Below are 20126 nucleotides of genomic sequence, written 5' to 3'. Positions count from 1 at the left end.
CCAAAAAAAAAAATTAAAAACACACCACAACTTTCTTCCAAGACAAAATATTTAGACAAGCTAACCTCCGTTGTGGACCAGTGAGAAACCACTACTCAGAACATATGGGTGCTGTACTTCATAAAAAAGATTTGAGAATTGCTACAGTCTCAATTTCCAAAAAAGCCAAATTTCATGGGCATTCCCCCTATCCATAAAGATCAGTATCACGTGATGCCCCTGCTAATACAAAGACATCATGGCACAGGGAGTCATGGAGAAGAAAACCAGAAAAATAAAAAGAAACATTGTTCTATGTAAGGCTTTCGAGCCCCAAGAAATAAAGGGCTCTTGAGACCTGTTGATCTTTCAAGACAGAAGTTTTTATTGGTGCTGAAATTCAAGATGATTTCATTGTAGAAACCCTTGCCCTTGATACAGTTGGCGCAATAAGAGCTCATTGAAGTATTTAATTGTGTTTTGTTGGCCTGTGTAGTCAGACTAGGCCAGTGGCCTGTTTTCATTAGAAACCTGAGTTGATATTTATACTGACTATGGAACATTTGGCCAAGATGCTGGGAAACTTCCCCTACTGTTTTCTTTAAGTGCCATGGGATCTTTTACAGCTACTTGAGCTGCCACCAACTTGCGCAGATGGGACCTTGGTTTAGCACCTCATCCAAAAGATAGTAGACTTAAAAGATGCCTGCCTACACATCCCTGTAGCAGAGAGATGTGGTTCTTAAGATTTGACAGCAGGTGCTCCCACTAACCAGTTCATATTCTCAACCTATGACTTCATAATTAAGCTGGGTGCAGTAGACAGAGTGCGTGGCTTCAGCTGTTACTTTTTTCAGGACAAAGGGTGTTCACATTTATCCCTACCTTGGGCAGTGGCATCATCCAGGCCTCATCCCAGCTGGATATAGAAAGAACTGTAAGAACTAATGTGACCTTATTCCAAGACTTAAGACTGTCCTTGAACATCCAAAAGTCGCACTTAATTTAGTTAAGGCAAGCTAGGAACTCTTCTGGACATGAAAAGCTTTTCTGCCCATAGACTAGACCTGTTCTTAACTCAGTGTTTCAGCGAGCTTTCTAGCTGCACCTGTATTACTATCAATGGATGAGGAGTCTCTGGGTGTATGGCCTTCTACAAAGTGATGGCTCCCCTCGCAAGTTGGACATGTGACAAATGCTGGACAGCACATTAACTACAGTCCAGCATTGTTTTTTTGTCCTGCATCAGTAAGTAACTTAACATGGTGAATAAGATAAATATCTTTAAACTTAGCAGTGCCCTTTTTTATTTTGCTCTCAGGCAAGATGGGTTCTCCCTTTTGCTAAGCTTAGCAAGAAAGGAATTGCGTATGCTGCCTTAGCAGGTGGACCTTCTAGCTCAAAGCAGGGGGCTGACAGTTCACTGAAACTTGACAACTCTGGGAATAATTTAATTCTTATCCTTTTCGGGCAGGTGTTTTCAGAGTATAAGTTCCACAAATGAAAGGAGGTCAGGAAATCATTAATAAGAAAATGTTGCATAGCAAAATGGATATGGTTCTCCCACTGGTGCCGAGACACAGGATAGGACCCAGTAGCAGCACTGTTGTCCTCATCTACCTGTCAGATCTATAGCTGTCATATACCTTAGAAAGATGTATTCTTCAGCTGTCTCTACCCATTTGCAAACTCCACCTCTCCCATTTCCTAATGAAACTGTTCCTAAAATGGGTTTGGCTACTGAAAGTTCCCAAGAAATGACACTGCACTATTTTGGAAGGTTACTCTCATGTTAGAAAAGCTTATTCTCCTTCCTTTTGAGACAGATGCTTTGACTCTAAGTATGTTTTGGTAGAAGGACTGCTGTTTTATTTGTCTCGACCTCAGCCAGACAAATCTCAGATTTGCAAGCTTTCATGTTCAGGGAATCCATCCTACTATTCCAGAAAGTCAGGGTCACCCTATGTAGCAACCCTTCCTTCATAACAAAAGTAGTTACAGAACTTTCATTAAGTCAAGCTATTCATTCAGCACTAAGCAAAGCATGTTTGGTGCAACTTGAAAACTATACAAATCCCATAAGTCCTTCAGTATAACAGACTCTAATGGCACCCCAGTAGAGACAACTACACCCTTTAAAGTATGTCAGTGCATGGCCATAGCAAGCACTACATTTCCAAAACCACTTAGAAAAATCAAGAAAAACTTATTTTATGCTCTTCTTGGCTAGTGAAATCACCTGTTAACTGCTCTGACAGTAAAAGGGAGCGTCTAGCTCAGCTCACTGTCTCCCTGTCATAGCCACAGGTTCTAAGGAACTCACCCACTCTGTAGTCTTTTGAAAATGCCAGTTTATCTCGTGCACACCACTACATCACCCTCATTAAATGGCTCCCAGTCAAACACAGAGCTGCTTTCCTTTTCAAAAATGTTTAAAAACAGACTCCTCATTGTTTCCTGCCTCAAATACAGACTAAACCACACCCTACAAGCTCATATAACTTTCCCTCCAACAACCCCACAAGCCAAGCTACATTACACTGATCAGTCTTTCTCCATTCTTATACCAAAGTTGTGGGAGTCCATTCCCTTCTACAGTAAAGAACTGTCCACCTTTAGAGCTAAACTCAAATATGGTGCTGATGTTCTTCGTGTTTCACTGTTGCAGTCATCACCTGTGGGGGTTATCCCTGCTGTGGTAGCCCTCAGCCGGCCTAAATACCAGAGTCAATGTTTTTGTGTGCTGGCTGCTGTCACCTGTAGTCTGATGTCGGGTCATCAGTACTATAAAGCAAAGCAGCTGACGTCCTTGCATCAGTCTTTCTTGCCGTGGAACCCGTAGCAGAAGCAATTCGCACAAGTGCCATTCGGTTGCTACCAGAAGTCGAATTTCAGAAGAAAACATCTAAAGCTAAGTACCCTATTGGGGACCCTTTTTTCTTGCTCTAACCGATGTCCGAACAAAGTTAACAATTGCCTCGCCTGTGGAAAGCAGATCCCACACAGAGACTTTCAGTCTTACTGGATCACTTGTTTAGGCCCAGGCCACGACGTCCCTCGTTGCCGGTTCTATGCCCTCTTTAATCCGGGAACCATTCGCCGTACAGCTGTTTTTGTAGACAATCAGCCGACATTCCGAAAAAACGTAAAGATAGAGACAGGCCACGCAAGGCTAAGCCTTCCAACGAACCTACCGCTAAGCAAGTAGTCAGTTCTCCGGAATTCAGTGAGGTGCTTTTGCAGCCCTTGATGCCCGACTCGCTTTCTATGCAGGCCTCTGCTGAGACCTTTTTGGAGTCCGGTATGCTGCAGAAATCCACTTCGTCTTCCTAGCCAATGGCTGTTTCTCCCTTGGTTGGGTTGAGCCATGACGCAGGCACCAGCTTCCGAGGAGGCCGTTCGCACTACCGATTCTAGACAAAAAAACAATGTCTTCTCTTGTGACTACGGTTTCTCGGAGACCGGATTCTCTTAGGCCTCGAAGCCAGGCCACTCCTAGGAATTCTGCTTCTAGCCACCATCTTGCTACTGGTCCTCCACCCCAAGCTCAAATGCTTAAAATGGCGGAGGATCTCATCTTCCTTATTCCAGGTACTCAAGCCCCCACTCCAAAAAGCAAAAGGGCTCCTTCTCCAGAAATTTTCAGTCTTACTGGATCACTTGTTTAGGCCCAGGCCACGACGTCCCTCGTTGCCGGTTCTATGCTCTCTCTAATCCGGGAACCATTCGCCGTACAGCTGTTTTTGTAGACAATCAGCCGACATTCCGAAAAAACGTAAAGATAGAGACAGGCCACGCAAGGCTAAGCCTTCCAACGAACCTACCGCTAAGCAAGTAGGCAGTTCTCCGGAATTCAGTGAGGTGCTTTTGCAGCCCTTGATGCCCGACTCGCTTTCTATGCAGGCCTCTGCTGAGACCTTTTTGGAGTCCGGTATGCTGCAGAAATCCACTTCGTCTTCCTAGCCAATGGCTGTTTCTCCCTTGGTTGGGTTGAGCCATGACGCAGGCACCAGCTTCCGAGGAGGCCGTTCGCACTACCGATTCTAGACAAAAAAAATGTCTTCTCTTCTGACTACGGTTTCTCGGAGACCGGATTCTATTAGGCCTCGAAGCCAGGCCACTCCTTCTGCTTCTAGCCACCATCTTGCTACTGGTCCTCCACCCCAAGCTCAAATGCTTAAAATGGCGGAGGATCTCATCTTCCTTATTCCAGGTGCTCAAGTCCCCACTCCAAAAACCAAAAGGGCTCCTTCTCCAGAAATTGACAGACCAGGAGTCTGAGGAATCTGATTATTCTGCCTTTCAAGAGGAGTAACAGCCCTCAACTGTTTGAGGATTCAGTTACAGAGGAATCCATCCCCTCTGCCTCCCTTCCAGAGGACTTCTCCATCAGGATAACCCTTCACTCCCTCAGGGAACATTTCAGTGGGACTCTCAGGACTTCTCAGTCAAAGAAACGTCTTAGAGAGTTTCTGGACCTGCCCCAGCACAGAGACCCCTGGCCATCCCACCTATTCTAGAAGTGGTGGATGATTTCCTTGAATCCAGTTTAGCACCTGATGCCCTGCCTCCTGCCCCAGCTAAACCTGATGGGTACTACAGAGTACAGGATTTTCACAAATACCTCTACAGCAACCCTGAGGTCATTACACAGGGACCCAAAAGAGCTAAGACTATTTCTGCCAAGAATCCTCTTCCTTCTGACAAAGACTCCAGAGCTCTGGACAGATGGGGTAAGAAAGTATACACCTCTGCAACCTTAACTTTCAGAGCACTCAATTGTCAGTTCCATATGTTAAAATATCAACACCGCACTTTGGAACAATTAAAACAGAAGATTGCTACCCCCCCTAATGGTGCCAACTCAAAAGAGCTGGCAGAATTACTGCACTCTGCTTGTCAAGTGGCCAGGCACTCATTACAGTGTGGATATGACGCCCTAGAAGCCTTTAGCAGGGCAGCAGTGACAGGATCTGTTATTAGAAGACATGCATGGCTGAACAAGCAACTCTCCCTGATCATGTCAAGTCTAAACTTATTGATGCGCCCCTAGATAAGGAACACCTGTTTGGGGATAAAGCCGAAGAGGTGCTTAAAAAGATGGAAGACAACGCAAACTCTATGCAAATAGTAAAATATTTCTTTCAAGTTCATCCACCCAGATTCAGCAGGAACTTCTTGTCTAAACACTGGGCCTTCCCTGCAGCCAGCAGACCGGGCCAAAGTAAGCCCCACAGGGATAGGACATCCAGGGTCAGCAAAGAAGCAAACAATGGACCACTTCCACCTCTAAGGCAGGGAGTTCTAAAACAAGCTTCTGTAGTAAGCACTCACAATGACTCTCTCTCTGCCCTCCTTCAACTCATCTAAAACTAGGAGGAAGGCTCACCCTCTTCAAGGACAATTGGGTCTCTATAACCAAGGACCAATGGGTATTAAAAATCATTTCTCAGGGATACAGATTCTCCTTCAGCAAACTCCCAATTCCAAGAGGATACACAGACCTCCCCCCAAAGCAATGGGCAGAGGCATTAAAACAGGTAAAAACACTAATATCCCAGGGGGCAGTAGAACCTCTCCCTCCGGATCAAACAGGAAAAGGTTTTTACTCCAGACTATTCCTTGTCCCTAGAAAAGAGGGCACTTGGTGCCCCATCCTGGACCTATCCAAACTGAACACCTCATTGGTGGTCCCCAGATTCAAAATGCTAACCTTGCAGCAGCTCATGCTTATGCTCGCACAAAATGTCTGGCTGGTGACACTAGACCTAAAAGATGCCTACCTCCACATCCCCATCAGGGAATCGCGCAGAAAATTCCTGCGCTTCAGAGCAGGCTCTCAGCACTTTTAGTCCTCTGCACTGCCCTTTGGCTTATCTACTGCTCCCAGAGTATTCACCAAATGCTTGGCCCTGGCTGTGGGATTCTGCAGACAGAGAAATATACAGATTTACCCTTACTTGGACGACTTGCTCATTCAGGCGAACAGCAAAGAAAAGTTGCTGCAGTAACTTCTCTTTGTCAGAAAACTTCTAACTTCCCTAGGGTTCACCATCAACAAGAGAACTTCAAAGCAAAACCCTACCAGGAAAATTGTTCTAGGAGCTGTGCTAGACACAGCAACCCTAATGGCCTTCCTGTCCCCAGAAAAGTTTCCTGCCTCTCTGCGTCACTCAGCTGGCCTCCAGAAGTCACCTCACTGCGAAGAAGTTCCTGCAAGCCCTGGGATACATGGCATCTTGCATCCTTCTCATCCCTCTCGCCAGGCTTCACATAAGAAAGATTCACTTGTACTTAAAGAATCTTTGGTGTCAGCACTCAGTCCCTGAAGACCACTCTCCCACTGATCCCTTGCATAAGGGTCAGGTTTCAATGGTGGGCAGAGGCCTGTGCCATGAACAAGGGTCTTCCCTTCATCCTCCGCCCTTCTGGCCAGTCACCACCGACACCTCAGACATAGCTTGGAGCGCACACCTAGCAGGCAGGTGTACCCAGGGCCTTGGGAATGCCCAGCAACTTCACTTGCACATCGACCAGAAAGAAATGATGACTGCAAAACGTTCTGACTTCCTTCCAACCCAATCTCAGGCCAGGGATCCTCCTTATAAAAACAGACAGCACCACAGTAATGTGGTACATCAACAAGCATGGGGACACCCAATCTTACCCCCTGTGCAGGTTAGCCATGAGTCTGTGGCTTACAGCCACCTCCATGGGGCTACACCTAATTGCCCAGTACTTACTAGGGATCAACAACACAATGGCAGACCACCTAAGCAGAAACTTAGTGGACCCCCACAAATGGCAGCTCCACAGTGAAATCTTTCTGCAAATCACCCAGGGGTGGCGGACCTCAGAGGTGAACCTCTTTGCCTTGCACCTCAGCCACCAGCTGCACAAGTTTTGCATCAGGGAGTTTCACCACCTAGCATGGAAGGTGGATGTCTTGACCTTCCCCTGGAGGCTCCCTCTTTGTGTACGCATACCCTCCTCTGTCCCTTCTTCCCAAGGTTCTGATGAACATGAGAGGAGAGACCAAAGGCCATCCTCTTCGCTCCAGATTGACCCAGACAGCATTGCTCCCCCTTACTATGCAGTCTGACCTTACAGCCCCCCAAGCTGCTTCCCCTAAGGTCAGACCTCTTGACTCAGGAGAGGGGGAAGGTACTGCACCCAGACCTACAGACTCAAACTTTCAGTGTGGCTCGTACACTAAAAACTAACAAGAAGTCCCTGTTAAGCAAACCAGTCCTGGACATGATCACTGAGGCCAGAAGGCACAGCACAAGAAAATCTTATGCAGGAAAATGGAAAAAATTCTGCTCCTGGAAAGAGTCAAAAGGGGGCAGTACCTCCCAACCTTCCATCCCTCTCATCCTGGATTACTTAGCAGAGTTGCTCAATAGTGGCCTCTCCTTCTCCTCTATTAAAATCCATGCCTCAGCCATCTCTGCCCATTATGATTCAGATCCACCCCTCCTCTCATCCTTTGGTTAAGCAATTCCTTAGAGGGGCTTCTAATAGCAGGCCTCCCGGAAGACCACCTACTCCACTCTGGGACCTGAATTGTGTTAGAAAAACTAACCTTACCTCCTTTCGAACCTGCCGCTTCAACAGAATTGAAATTGCCTCTCCTGGAAGACTGCCTTCCTACTAGCTATCACCTCAGCCAGAAGAGTCTCAGAACTTCAAGCTCTCATGGCTGTCGAGCCCTTCATAATTTTCCATGCAGACAGAGTCTCCCTGAGGACTAATCCCTCCTTTATGCCCAAGGTGGTATCTGATGTGACCCTTAACCAGGCCATACACCTTCCCACCTTTTCCGACCCTTAAAGCAAGGGGGAAAGAATTCTACACTCACTAGACGTGCACAGACTACTCTGATACTATCTGGACCACACTAAGCCATTCAGAAAAACTGACCAGCTTCTTGTAAGCTTTGCCCCAAGGGCAGAGGGGAAGCCCATCTCCAAACAAACCATTTCTAAATGGTTTTCATGCTGTATCAATTTTTGCTACAGACTACATGGAAAACCCATCCCTAGGTCAGTCCGTACCCACTCCACTAGGGCATCCTCCACTTCCACTGACTTCCTCAGAGGAGTTCCTACCAGGGACAATATTGAAAGCGGCCACCTGGACATCTGTCCATACCTTCACAAAGCATTACCACCTACCTGTCTTTTTGAAGTCTAGGGCAGGGTTTTCCTCTGCAATTCTGCAGGGTCTCCTGACCCATACCTATGACTCTATCTTTCTTTCCACCCTTTACCTTGGATTTGGGAATCCTCCCACAGGTGATGACTGCAACAGTGAAACACGAAGAACATAGTCCAGTTGTGTACACTTGCCATAAATGTAGATGTTCCAAGTGTATTGACTATTGCACTCTTGGTTTCTCTCCCTCCATCCCCCTTTTCACATCTTCCCCTAGGGGGACACATGCTTCACAGGGTGGCTCTTAGCCACCAGGACCACTTCTCTCTCTTCCCTTGTGCTTCTGATGGCTTAGGGCAAGAAAAACTGATGTAATGACGGCTGCCCTGCTTTATAGTACTGATGACCTGACGTCAGGCTACAGCAGCCGGTGCACAAAAACATTGACTCTGGTGTTTGGGCCGGCCGAGGGCTACCACAACAGGGATAACCCCACAGGTGATGACTGCAACAGTGAATACACTCGAACATCTACATTTATGGTAAGTGTACACAACTGTACTTTTTGAGTCAATCTGGAAAAATATTGAGATGAACACATGCCAGTTAAGAGTTTTTGCATTAATTGCAGTTGCATACAGCAATATGTTTGTTTAATTTGCTTTTATAAATGTTTTTATAAATCATTGTATTTTTTTGCGCTGTTGACCATTGTGAAGATTAATCCCTAGTATGCTTAGTAGCAAACCTTGGCCAAATGTAATCATTCCTTGCCCAGCACGGAACTTAGCAGGCTTTAAAACACACCCCCTGTTAACTGTAGTTTACTGGCATGTAAAAAAAGGAACAAGTTTTGCAGTCGGCAGCTGCCACCCTCCCCATCCTCTCTACTTTGTGTGGTTAAGAAACTTTATTGTGTTTATTTTTTAAATCTGTCAGAGCAGGATTGAAAGGGGTGGCACTCATATTGCATGGTCTGGCAACTGATGTTTGCAAATGCTACAATAAGTTAAATTGTATCTTAATCTGCACAGATTTGTTGCTGGTGCACGTGTGTGGAAAACACTGCAAGGTTTATGAAAATTTATAAATTACAGTTGTGGTTATTTGAGCGCCTCATTCATGGTCCGGAAAAAAGTGTGCAGAATGGTTGTTTGCCATTATTTGCAGTATGATGATAGTTACTTGTGCATGCTAAAGTGGATCTGTTTTCAGTGTATTGAGTTATGCAAGGTAAATAGAGTGCGCACAATACTGGGATAGATGGTGCACATTATTTTTGTTGATGTCCTTCAAGGATGCATCTGCAGTCCTAACAAATGGGTTGTCCTGGCCTCAGGCAGCCCTTCGGTCGGCCGGATTCCAAAGTCTGGGTCTGGCCTCGGCTGATGTCACACTTCACCCGACGTCATAGCTGCAGTTCAGCGGGTATAAAGGCATCAGCCGACGCCATTTTCCTCAGTCTTTCTTGCCGCGTGGCGCCCGAAGCAGAAGCTGTTCGCAAGTGCCGGTCGGTCAGAACCAGAGATTGCTACTACCGAAGACTTCTAAAAAGCTAAGTACCCCGTTGGGGACTCTTTCTTGCCTCAGCCGATGTCAGAAAAAGTGAATAACTGTTTAACTTGTGGGAAACAAATACCTCATAAAGATTTCCACTCTTATTGCCTACCTTGTTTAGGCCCAGACCACGACGTAGCAGCCTGTCTAGCCTGTGCTTCTTTCAACCGACGGACACTTAGACGTCGGTCGGAATTTGCTGAGGAGTTTTTCGGCTCTGCTTTTGCTTACAACATGCCGTCGGAAACTCCGACTTCACATTTAGCTAAAAAGCGCAAGGAAAAGGACCGACACTCGCGGTCCGCGGTTTCGGCCGAAACCGCGGTTAAGTCAACCGCGAGTGTCTCTGTTTCGGCTGAAACCGAGCCCTCGGTTCTTCCTTCGGCCGAAAGCTTGCCTCCCACCGAGGCCTCATCCAGCATGGCTGAATCTGCTACTGAAATTCCACCTGCTCTTACAGGTTCACAGGATTTATCTGATACTATCCCTTTAGATATATCCACTCCTTCACGTGGAGCTGCTAGGCCCCCTGCATCCATGTCGATTAAGGCTTTTGCCAGGGCTAAAGCAGCAAAATCAACCAAGACTGTGCCTACTAAGACCCCCTCTCACAGGCCTAGCTCTAGTACTCAAATGCTTAGTCTAGCAGAGGATCTTATTTCTTTGATCAGGGGATCCCAACCTCACCCTGACAGGGCCTCTCACCCACCTCCAGAGAAGAGGCCTAGAGCAGAGCCCCCTGAGCCAGTTTCTTCAGATTTCTCTTCTGATGATTCAGAAAAATACAGACCCTCCAGAAGGCCCTTATTCTCCTTATGAAGACTCTGATGCAGAAGACTCCATTTCTTCTGCCTCTCCGCCTGAGGAATTTTCTTTTGGGGAAACCTTGCATGCTATGAGGGAACAATTTCAATGGCAGGGCCAGGATTTTTCAGACTCTAGGAAAAGGCTTAGGACCTTTTTGCATTTGCCACAGCATAGGCCTTTAGCCATTCCTCCAGTACTTACTGTTGTGGATGATGCATTTAATGATGGCTTGTACTGCCCCTGATTCACTTCCTCCGGCCCCTGCTAAGCCTGACAGGTACTACAGGGTTCCGGACACACATTATCATTTGTATAAGGCTCCTTTTGCAGATCCTGAAACTATTTCGCAGGGACCCAAGGCTGTAGCAGCTACCTCTGCCAAAACCCTCCCTCTGAAAGGGAATCTAGGGCCTTAGAGAGATGGGGTAAAAAAGTTTATACTTCTGCTACTCTTTCGGCTAGGGCCTTAAACTGTCAATTCCACATGGTTCAGTATCAGGAATTTGTTAGACCAGTTAACTAAAAAACTGTCCTCGCCTGAACCATTAGACAAAAAGTCTCTTCAGGAAATGGTACATAACATACAGCAGGTCAGTAATCATTCCTTAAAATGCGGCTATGATGCACTGGAGGCTTCCTTTAGATCAGCAATGACTGGAACAGTGATCAGAAGGCATGCATGGTTAAAAGAGCAGTCCTTACCAGACCATGTAAAATCAAAGCTCCTAGATGCTCCCATGGATAAGCATAATTTGTTTGGCTCACCTGCACAGCAGGTGCTGAAGAAGGTGGAAGAGAAAGCAAAATCTGTCCAGACAGTCAAGGATTTCTTACAGGTCCAGCCTCCAAGGTTTAGTAGGAACTGTCCTTCCAAGAATTGGTCCTTTCCAGACACCACCAGAGCACAGAGAGGCAGGAATAGGCCCAAGAGGCAGGGGTCAATCCAGAGGTGCCTACAGGGGACGTCAGTGGCAGCCTAACAACCAGCGAAGTACTGCCACAGATCCAGCCACTACCACTTCCACAGGACAATCACAGTGACTTGGCTCTGAGACCGCCTACCAGGGAACAACTAGATGCACCCTTAGGCGGAAAGCTAGCCTTATTTTCAGTAAACTGGCATTACATCACAGGAGACAAATGGATTTTACAGACAATAGACAAAGGTTACAGGTTTCACTTCCATACTCTACCAAGGAAGAGGAATGCCAAACCTACCTCCAAATCAAAGGACAAAAGCTCTAGAACAAATAGACAACTTAATAAGGATGAGAGCTATAGAAAAGGTACCGCCTATGGAACAAGGGCAAGGATTTTACTCCAGACTTTTCCTGGTGCCAAGAAAAGAAAACCAATGGAGACCTATTCTAGACCTGTCCGCTCTGAACACATATCTCATTGTTCCAAAATTCAAGATGCTGACCCTACAGCAGCTTCTTCCCATGCTGGGCAAGGAGTCTTGGCTGGTAACTCTAGATCTCAAGGAGGCATACCTGCACGTCCACATACGACCAAATTGCAGAAGATACCTCAGATTTCTTGCAGGATCAGAGCATTATCAATTCTCAGCATTGCCCTTTGGCTTATCTACTGCGCCCAGAGTATTCACGAAATGCCTGGCATCAGTAATTGCTCATTGCAGGCTTCAGGAATTCAAATTTACCCTTACCTGGACGACTGCCTGTTGCAAGCGGACAACAAAACAAATTAGCAACAGATTTGAAAAAGGTCATTCATCTGCTACAAGCCCTGGGATACACAGTCAATATAAAAAAGTCAAGGCTGATACCATCCCAGAGGATAACTTTCTTGAGTGCAGAACTGGACACATCAAATCAAATGGCATCCCTCACAGCAGAAAAGCAGAAGCACCTTCCTCTCTATTTCATGGCATTAACAACGCAGAACCAGCTAACAGCAAGGAAAGTCCTGCAAGCCCTGGGTTACATGGCATCCTGCATAATATTGATTCCACATGCCAGACTACATATGAGAAAGTTACAGTGGTACCTAAGGAATTTATGGTCTCAACACAAGCACAGCCTAGAAACCCAAATTCCAATAATTCCATGCCTGAAGCAAGAATTCCAATGGTGGGCTCAGGCCTGTCAATTGAACAAAGGACTGCCCTTCCACAGCCCTCAACCAAGCCAGACTATCACCACGGACGCCTCAGACCTCGGTTGGGGCGCACACATGCTGGACAAGTGCATACAAGGCTTATGGACTCAAGACCAGCTGAACCTACACATAAATCAAAAGGAGATGCTGGCAGTAAAACTGGCAATTCAGACATTCAGACCGTTTCTTCAACAGGGTCAATTGCTGATAAGGACGGACAACACCACAGTTATGTGGTACATCAACAAACAGGGAGGCACACATTCATACCCTCTATGCCGGATGGCAATGGACCTCTGGAATGTGGCCCTGAGCTTCAACATTCAGCTCCAGGCAATATTTGTACCAGGAAAAGAAAATATACTAGCAGACATCCTAAGCAGAACTACCACGGATGCCCACGAATGGATGCTGCATCCAGACATCTTCAAATCCATTACAAGGAAATGGGGACTACCAGAAATAGACTTATTCGCATCCCCACACAACCGCCAATTGAAAAAATTCTGCACAAGGACATACCACCCTCTGGCTTGGAAGGTGGACTCCCTATCTTTCAGTTGGGAAAACCTGACAGCATATGCATTCCCACCTCTTCCTTTGATGCACAAGGTGCTATTGAAGATCAAAGAAGACCGCCCAAGGATCATCCTGATAGCTCCAGACTGGCCGAGGCAGCATTGGTACCCATTACTGAGGAGTATGTCTCGGGAACAAATATGGCCTCTGCCCCTAGTTCCCTTACTGCTAACACAGAACAACTTCAAAACCCTGCATCCAAACTTGAAAACGTTGCAGCTAGTTGCCTGGAACATTGCATAAGACAAAATAACCCAGATTTATCTCAAAGGGTTAAAGACATTATCTTGGAGGCTCGCAGACCCTCAACAAGGAAAACTTATTCAGCAAAATGGAAAAGATATCTCATTTGGAGTGCAGCTAAAGGAGAAGATGTGTCACTGGTAAACATAGCTAACATCCTGGAATACTTGGCAGAACTTTTCCACATTGGCCTGTCCTATTCTTCCATTAAGATTCATGCATCAGCTATTTCAGCAGAATACAACATGGACCCTCCAGTCTTCTCTTATCCTCTACTCAGGCAGTTTCTGAGAGGAATTAAAAATGTAAAGCCACCAAGGAAGCCACCATTGCCCGCATGGGACTTGAACTTTGTGCTGGAAAAGTTGACACTCCCTCCTTTTGAACCAGCAGCAACAGCAGAATTACAGTACTTATCATGGAAAACTGCTTTCCTGCTTGCAATCACTTCAGCAAGAAGGGTTTCTGAATTACAGGCATTAATGGCAGTACAGCCCTTCCTTATCTTCCATCAAGATAGTGTCCATGAGAACTAATCCTACTTTTATGCCAAAGGTGGTCTCCAGGGTATCTCTAAACCAAGCTATCCACCTACCTACATTCTTCCCCAACCCACAGAACAGGGGAGAAAGATTATTACATACCTTGGATGTACATAGGCAATTGTGCTACTACCTGGACAGAACCAAGAGCAATAGAAAAACTGACCAGCTACTGGTAGCATATGCAACAGGAATGGAAGGAAAAGCAATTTCAAAACAGACAATCTCAAAGTGGATAGGAAATTGCATTAGATTTTGTTACTCTTACCATGGAAAGACAACTCCAGAAAACATCAGACCTCACTCCACAAGGGCTACAGCCACTACTACAGCTTTTTTACGAGGAGTGGCTACCAAAGACATTTTAGAGGCTGCTACTTGGAGCTCCGTGCATACATTTGCCAAGCATTATAATCTACCCTTATACTCCAGATCCTGAGCAGGTTTTGCCACTGCTGTTTTGCAAGGGATCTTAACTACACCATAATCTTATTATTGCCTCCTCCCCCAGTTTGGCTATGGTATTCTACCCATTTGTTAGGACTGCAGATGCATCCTTGAAGGACATAGTACAGTTTTGTACCTACCATAAATGTAGATGTCCGAGAGGTATGCATCTGCAGTCAGGATTACCCACCCTCCTTCCCCTCTGTGGTACTCCTAGGGTATTTGCCCATCTTGTAGCTAGCTGGGGGAATCTATTATGGTGTATTTGTTTGTATATATGTATATACATGTTTATTTCTATTTGCTCTCTATTGTTTGGAAACATTTGCATTTATCCAAATTTAGCCTTCCTAGAGGGCACCTGGCATCTGGGGCAAGAAACACTGAGGAAAATGGCGTCGGCTGATGCCTTTATACCCGCTGAACTGCAGCTATGACGTCGGGTGAAGTGCGACATCAGCCGAGGCCAGACCCAGACTTTTGAATCAGGCCGACCGAAGGGCTGCCTGAGGCCAGGACAACCCATTTGTTAGGACTGCAGATGCATACCTCTCGGACATCTACATTTATGGTCGGTACAAAACTGTACTTTATGGATGGTGGTACTGTTAGTCATGAACTTTCACACCCACACCTGCGCATACAAAAAATGGGGTTTGCTTTCTCAAAATCATTGCTTTGTGATGTTAATGGTGTGGAGTGCTTGCTTGCTAATCAAGGCCCTCTTATTCTTATGTTTTTTAAACCACTGTTAACAAAATGTATCTGTATATTTTTTCCATGTATGTTAAGCTTGTTGAATTGCAGAGTTCGAACACAACTTTCTTTGTGCATTCTTGCCAATGAGTTTTAATTTTGTTTGGGCACTTAATTGCTTATTGCCTGTGAATCCAACCCTAGTTTCACAGTGGAAAGCATGTTTTTAAGTCTTATTGTTAAGATAGTGGGTGGTAATTTTATTTATTTTATTTTTACAGTTGTTAACCAGGTTAGTGCAACTGGGCCCAGAGAGCCCTTTTTCAGTGGAGACCCGAGGAGAAAAGCTCAATTAAAGTAATTAAAAAATAGTTTAACACTTCAAGTTGTAAGATACTGAACAGTACAAAAACAGAAATATACATGAATATATACAAGGCAAGGAATAATAAAGTCTTGTCTTTTAAATGGAAGCTTATTGTTGACATTTTATATTAGTGATCGCATTTCAATAAGTTGGAGTACGAGTATGCACATTTCACAGGAGTTCAGAGTGAAAAGCATTTGCATTAAGCTGCTTCCTTTTTTCCTTTTTCTAGATGGTGATAATCCACCGACAGACCAGCTCATTCAGTCATCAGTTACACCTAATGAGACGGCTGAGGGATCATCTCTTTCAACAGAGCTTCCATCGATGGATCAGGAAGGCTCCATTGATAGCAGCACCCTTTTGGTTCCATCTGATGCTTCCTTGCCTGAAAACACTTCAGGAAATATTGTGGCAAGCAGCCGCCCAAGTAACTGTTCACTAAGCACCATTGTTTAAAGCAAGTGGGAGATGGTGGCTGCTTAATCACAAAATTAGGCAACTGTTTGCACACTGCCGTACAGAGGCAGGTTGCAGTAGCTCTTGTTTTGCAGTTTTACTTTTTAGCTTTTTTTTTTTTTTTTTGACTTTGTTTTTCTCTTTTAAATAGTAATTGGGGCCCTAAGTTCTCTGCCATGCAGATAAAAAGTAAGCAGGAGTTTGTTGACTTCTTTGGATTGGGGCCTCTCTTGGGTGGTTTGTTTTGGGAGACCAGCAAATCTGCATCTGAATGTAAAATTTCCTGAATTAAAACTGTTTGGGGCATGGGAAGGTTAAATTCTGAGGAAAGACGTGACTTTTTTTTTTTTTTTTTCTTGAGTTCTATGATGGCATCTCTTAAGGGAGAGGAAGAGAGAAAGAGAGAGAAGCCCTTTTCTGAGGGGGGCTTTTATACATGTTGCTCTCTTCAGAGCTCACAGTAGGAAAAGCCAGGTTAAATGGAGCCAAGTGTTTGGTCATTATATGGGAATGTTTATTTTGCTTTTCTGTCGGTTGTGTGAAAAGAAAATAGTGACTTAAGTATGTAAGGCTGTCCTCGTGTAACTGCTCATTTACATTTCCAGGGCTGGCTAAAACATTCCCTGTCCTGTAAAATTCTGCTTCTATTAGAAGCAGTGATTTTAATTTTTATGCTGCTGCTGTTTTTGGTTAGAATAGTGATATTTATCTCCCAGGAGTTGGGTTTACCTTTGATGTAAAATGATGTGTTGAGTATTGAAGCAGTAGCCAGTGAGAATCAGAACATGCTTCAGTGATTTCCTGTTTATTTCCATGTTGCAGTATTCATAATATGAGGGATTCCCTGCCTAGGCAACCTGAACATCTGGCGAGAATATACCAGAGAGTTTTACTACTGCTGTGTACGTGCAATGTTACACACTGGCAAGCAGCCGGCATAGGCCATAAAAATGACGTCTGCTTGTACGATACTCAGAACTCTGCCGCCAGTCCATATGTCATGTTCTACTGTTCGTCTGATCGTTGAGAAGTTGCTCTTTTAGATAAGTGCCCCATTTGGGAATTTGTGTATTCTTGCTACTGCATGTTTTTCTGAGATTAACGTCAGCCAAGAAAGGCAAGTGCCATTGTAGAAGATTTTCCACACAGATAACCACAGTCAGTGTCTCTTCTGTCTGGGATCCACTCTCGACTATAAGTCTTGCATGATCTGTCAGGTGTTTGTCCCTAGGACGCTCCGCAGTCGTCTTTCTGCCCTTAACATCTACCTTGAGGATCAGAGACTCGAGCAACTAGTGCTTGCAATGGAGGGTACAGCAGGGGTCTCTGGTGAGCCTTTGAAGAAAAAGGTTAGGCCTGAATCTTTGGCTGTGCCTCTGAACCCGGATGTCCCTCTGAAGGGCCAGTGAAGGCCTGGAGGTCTGTTTGGTGCTTGGTTCTCTTCCTGCAGCCTGCACTGGTTTGGAAGCTGTTGAGACTTCCATTAGCATTTCCCCAGAGTCCTTGCAGATATCCACTCAGGATGGTAAGGGGAACTGCATGCCACTTTTTTGGACATTCCTCATAGTACCTCTCCTGGCTTAGCTCTTCAATGCAGTCTGTGTGTGCAGGAACCCAGGCCTACATCGGCCCTAATATCCCAGCCTAGGGTTGGTCCTCCCTCTAAAAAGAAACAAAAACATGTTTCCTCTTCTCAGCATCCTTCTCCAGACTGGCAAGCATTTTCCCAAGGAATTCTTAATGCTTTCCTAGCCCTAAGTATTTCCTCTGTTCAAGCTCCCTACTCAGTTTCTCTTCCTCCCTCTTTACCTAATGTGGAACAAGAGGCCTCTGCAGAAGTAGTAGTTTCATCCTCAGATGAGTGTTTAGCCTACTCGACACAAATTGACTCCTCCCTGGGTTATGCTTCCCCTGAAGTAAATTCCAGTGGTGGGGACTCCCCTGAGGAAGACATATCCTTTGGAGAGACTGTCTCAATGATAAGAGACTTTTTTCATTGGGAAGGCTTGTGTCTGAAGTGCAGAAGAGGTATTACGATCTCTTGCAGATGGACTCCCCTTCTCCTTCAGCTATTCTTCCTGTGCTTCTTGCTTTCCCGGGTGCTTTTCTTTCAGTGTCAAAAAATCCAGACTCTCAACCACCAGCTCCACAAAAGCCAGACAGGTACTATAAGGACCCCGAAGACCGGGGATATCTTTTCAAATGTCCTTCTGCTGATCTGGCTGTTAATTCAGTGTCTGCAGATAAACCTTCCAGACTGCTGCCCTCCATGACCCTTCTCCCCGCAGATTGAGAGAGCAAAATGATGGAGAGGATAAGGCAAGTCTACACACACTCTTAGTTTTCAGGTCGATTAACTGTCAGACTTGTATGTTTAAATATGTTCTGGCCCTGCTGTCTGAAGAACTGTTGACAGATCTCCCTAACTCTGCAGCCAAAGCACAGATTTCATCTCTCTTGACAGCCTCTTCCCAAATAACTAGGCACTGCATTAACTGTAGTTATGATGCAGCTGAGCTATCTGCTAGATCAGCTGCTTCGGGATATCTCCTTAGGAGATACTTCTGGCTAAGATTGCAGCCTTTGCCTGATGATAAAGGCAAAACTTATGGCTGTACCTCTTGACAATACTGCCCTTTTTGGTGCTAATGCTGCTGCCCTTTTCAAAACTTTACAAGAAATAGGGAAGGAGTTACAGGAACTGAGGCAAAGTTTTGTCTCCCCAGTCTCTAAATATCATAGGAATTACCCTTCCAAACCTCATTTTGTGAGGAAAAAGGCATGCACTCCTCCCATCCCTGACCAGAAAGGGACATGCAGGCAAAGTTCCCCCAGATCACAACCAGCTTCTGCTCTAGAGCCCTCCTTTCCTGACAACCCAGGTGGTCTGTGACTACCTGGCCAGTCTTTCCAACATCCCTCTTTCCCAGTGTCTTTCATTTTCTTCCTTCCTGGACAAGCATTACCACAGACGTGGGTCGTTTCCATTGTTCAGGATGGCTATTACGTGATCTGGAATTACATTCTACCTTTCATGGGCATCCCCCAACCCCCGCGACACCAGATCCTCCTTTTTCATCAGGTATGAAGACTTGATCTCTCAGGGGACCTTTCAAGAAGCTCCCCCTATCCAAAGAGAAAAAGGGTTCTATTTCACTATGTTCCTAGTCCCCAGAAAAGATGGTCCATGGAGGCCAATCTTAGATCTGTCCCAACTCAGTCTATTCCGTCAGGTGGCCACCTTCCCCATGCTCACTCTCCAGACTCTGTTCCCACTTTTGCTTCCTCAGGCCTTTCGGGTTTCTCTAAACATCAAGGATACACACCTTCATATTCCCATTCATCCTCACTTCAAGAAATACTTAATGTTTTTTTTCTGTTGCTTCCTCTCATTTTCAGTTTTGTCTTTTGCCCTTTGGACTCTCCACAGCTCCAAGGGTCTTCACAAAATGTTTGGCTGCTGTCATTGCCTTTTGCAGACTTCAAGGACTTCTGATTTTACCCTTACCTGGATGACCTGCTAATTCAAGCAAATCATCCAGACATTCTGCAACAGAATCTCCAAACCATCATATCACTGCTCAGAGGCCTTGGATTCTCTATCACCTACAGTAGGTCTTCTTTTAGCCCTTCTCGGAATCAGGTTTTCCTGAGCTGCAAAATAAGGACAGACCTTATGATGGCTTTCCTCCCTCCACAAAAAATGCAATCTCTTCTGTCCTACTTCCAACAGTTGCTCCCTCAAACAACAGTGTTGGCCAGAGAGTTTCTCCGCATGTTAGAGTTCATGGCATCTCTAATTTCCATTACCCTTAGCCAGACCTGGTCTCACAAGCCATAGATCTACTGAATTCAATTACAGATTCACCCACTAAGGCATAGGTGGCTTCTACCCTTTCGTTAGCTGCACAGGTCACTAGACACACTATAAAATGCAGTTATGCTGCAGAAGAATCAACCAGGTCAGCTGCTTCAGCCTCAGTCCTCCCCAGGTACTCCTGGCTCAGGCTACAGCCATTACCTGATGATTTCAAAAGCAAAATTATGGACGCTTCTCTTTACAATAGCTTTCTCTTTGGAAAGCAGTCAGCAGAACTGTTTAAAACCTGCAGGAAAAGAGCAAGGAGCTGTAGGACCTCAAACACCTTTTTGTTTCAGCAGTGCTTAAGTTT

General features: G+C 45.4%; 1 protein-coding gene across 1 annotated transcript in view; it reads left to right on the top strand.

Annotated features, from left to right (window-relative positions):
• Positions 1 to 19333, top strand: part of DGCR2 (DiGeorge syndrome critical region gene 2) — a 1448564-nt gene extending 1429231 nt beyond the window's left edge. The window contains exon 10 of the mRNA XM_044068694.1: positions 15728 to 19333. Within this exon, the coding sequence (XP_043924629.1) occupies positions 15728 to 15954 (227 nt within the window). The 3' untranslated portion in view covers positions 15955 to 19333. The remainder of the gene's footprint in view (positions 1 to 15727) is intronic.
• Positions 19334 to 20126: the final 793 nt, after the last annotated feature.

The sequence above is a fragment of the Protopterus annectens genome, chromosome 4.part0 (assembly GCF_019279795.1).
Source record: "Protopterus annectens isolate FY-2018-M chromosome 4.part0, PAN1.0, whole genome shotgun sequence".
Lineage (NCBI taxonomy): Eukaryota > Metazoa > Chordata > Ceratodontiformes > Protopteridae > Protopterus > Protopterus annectens.
This window is presented reverse-complemented; position numbering and strand designations above follow the sequence as displayed.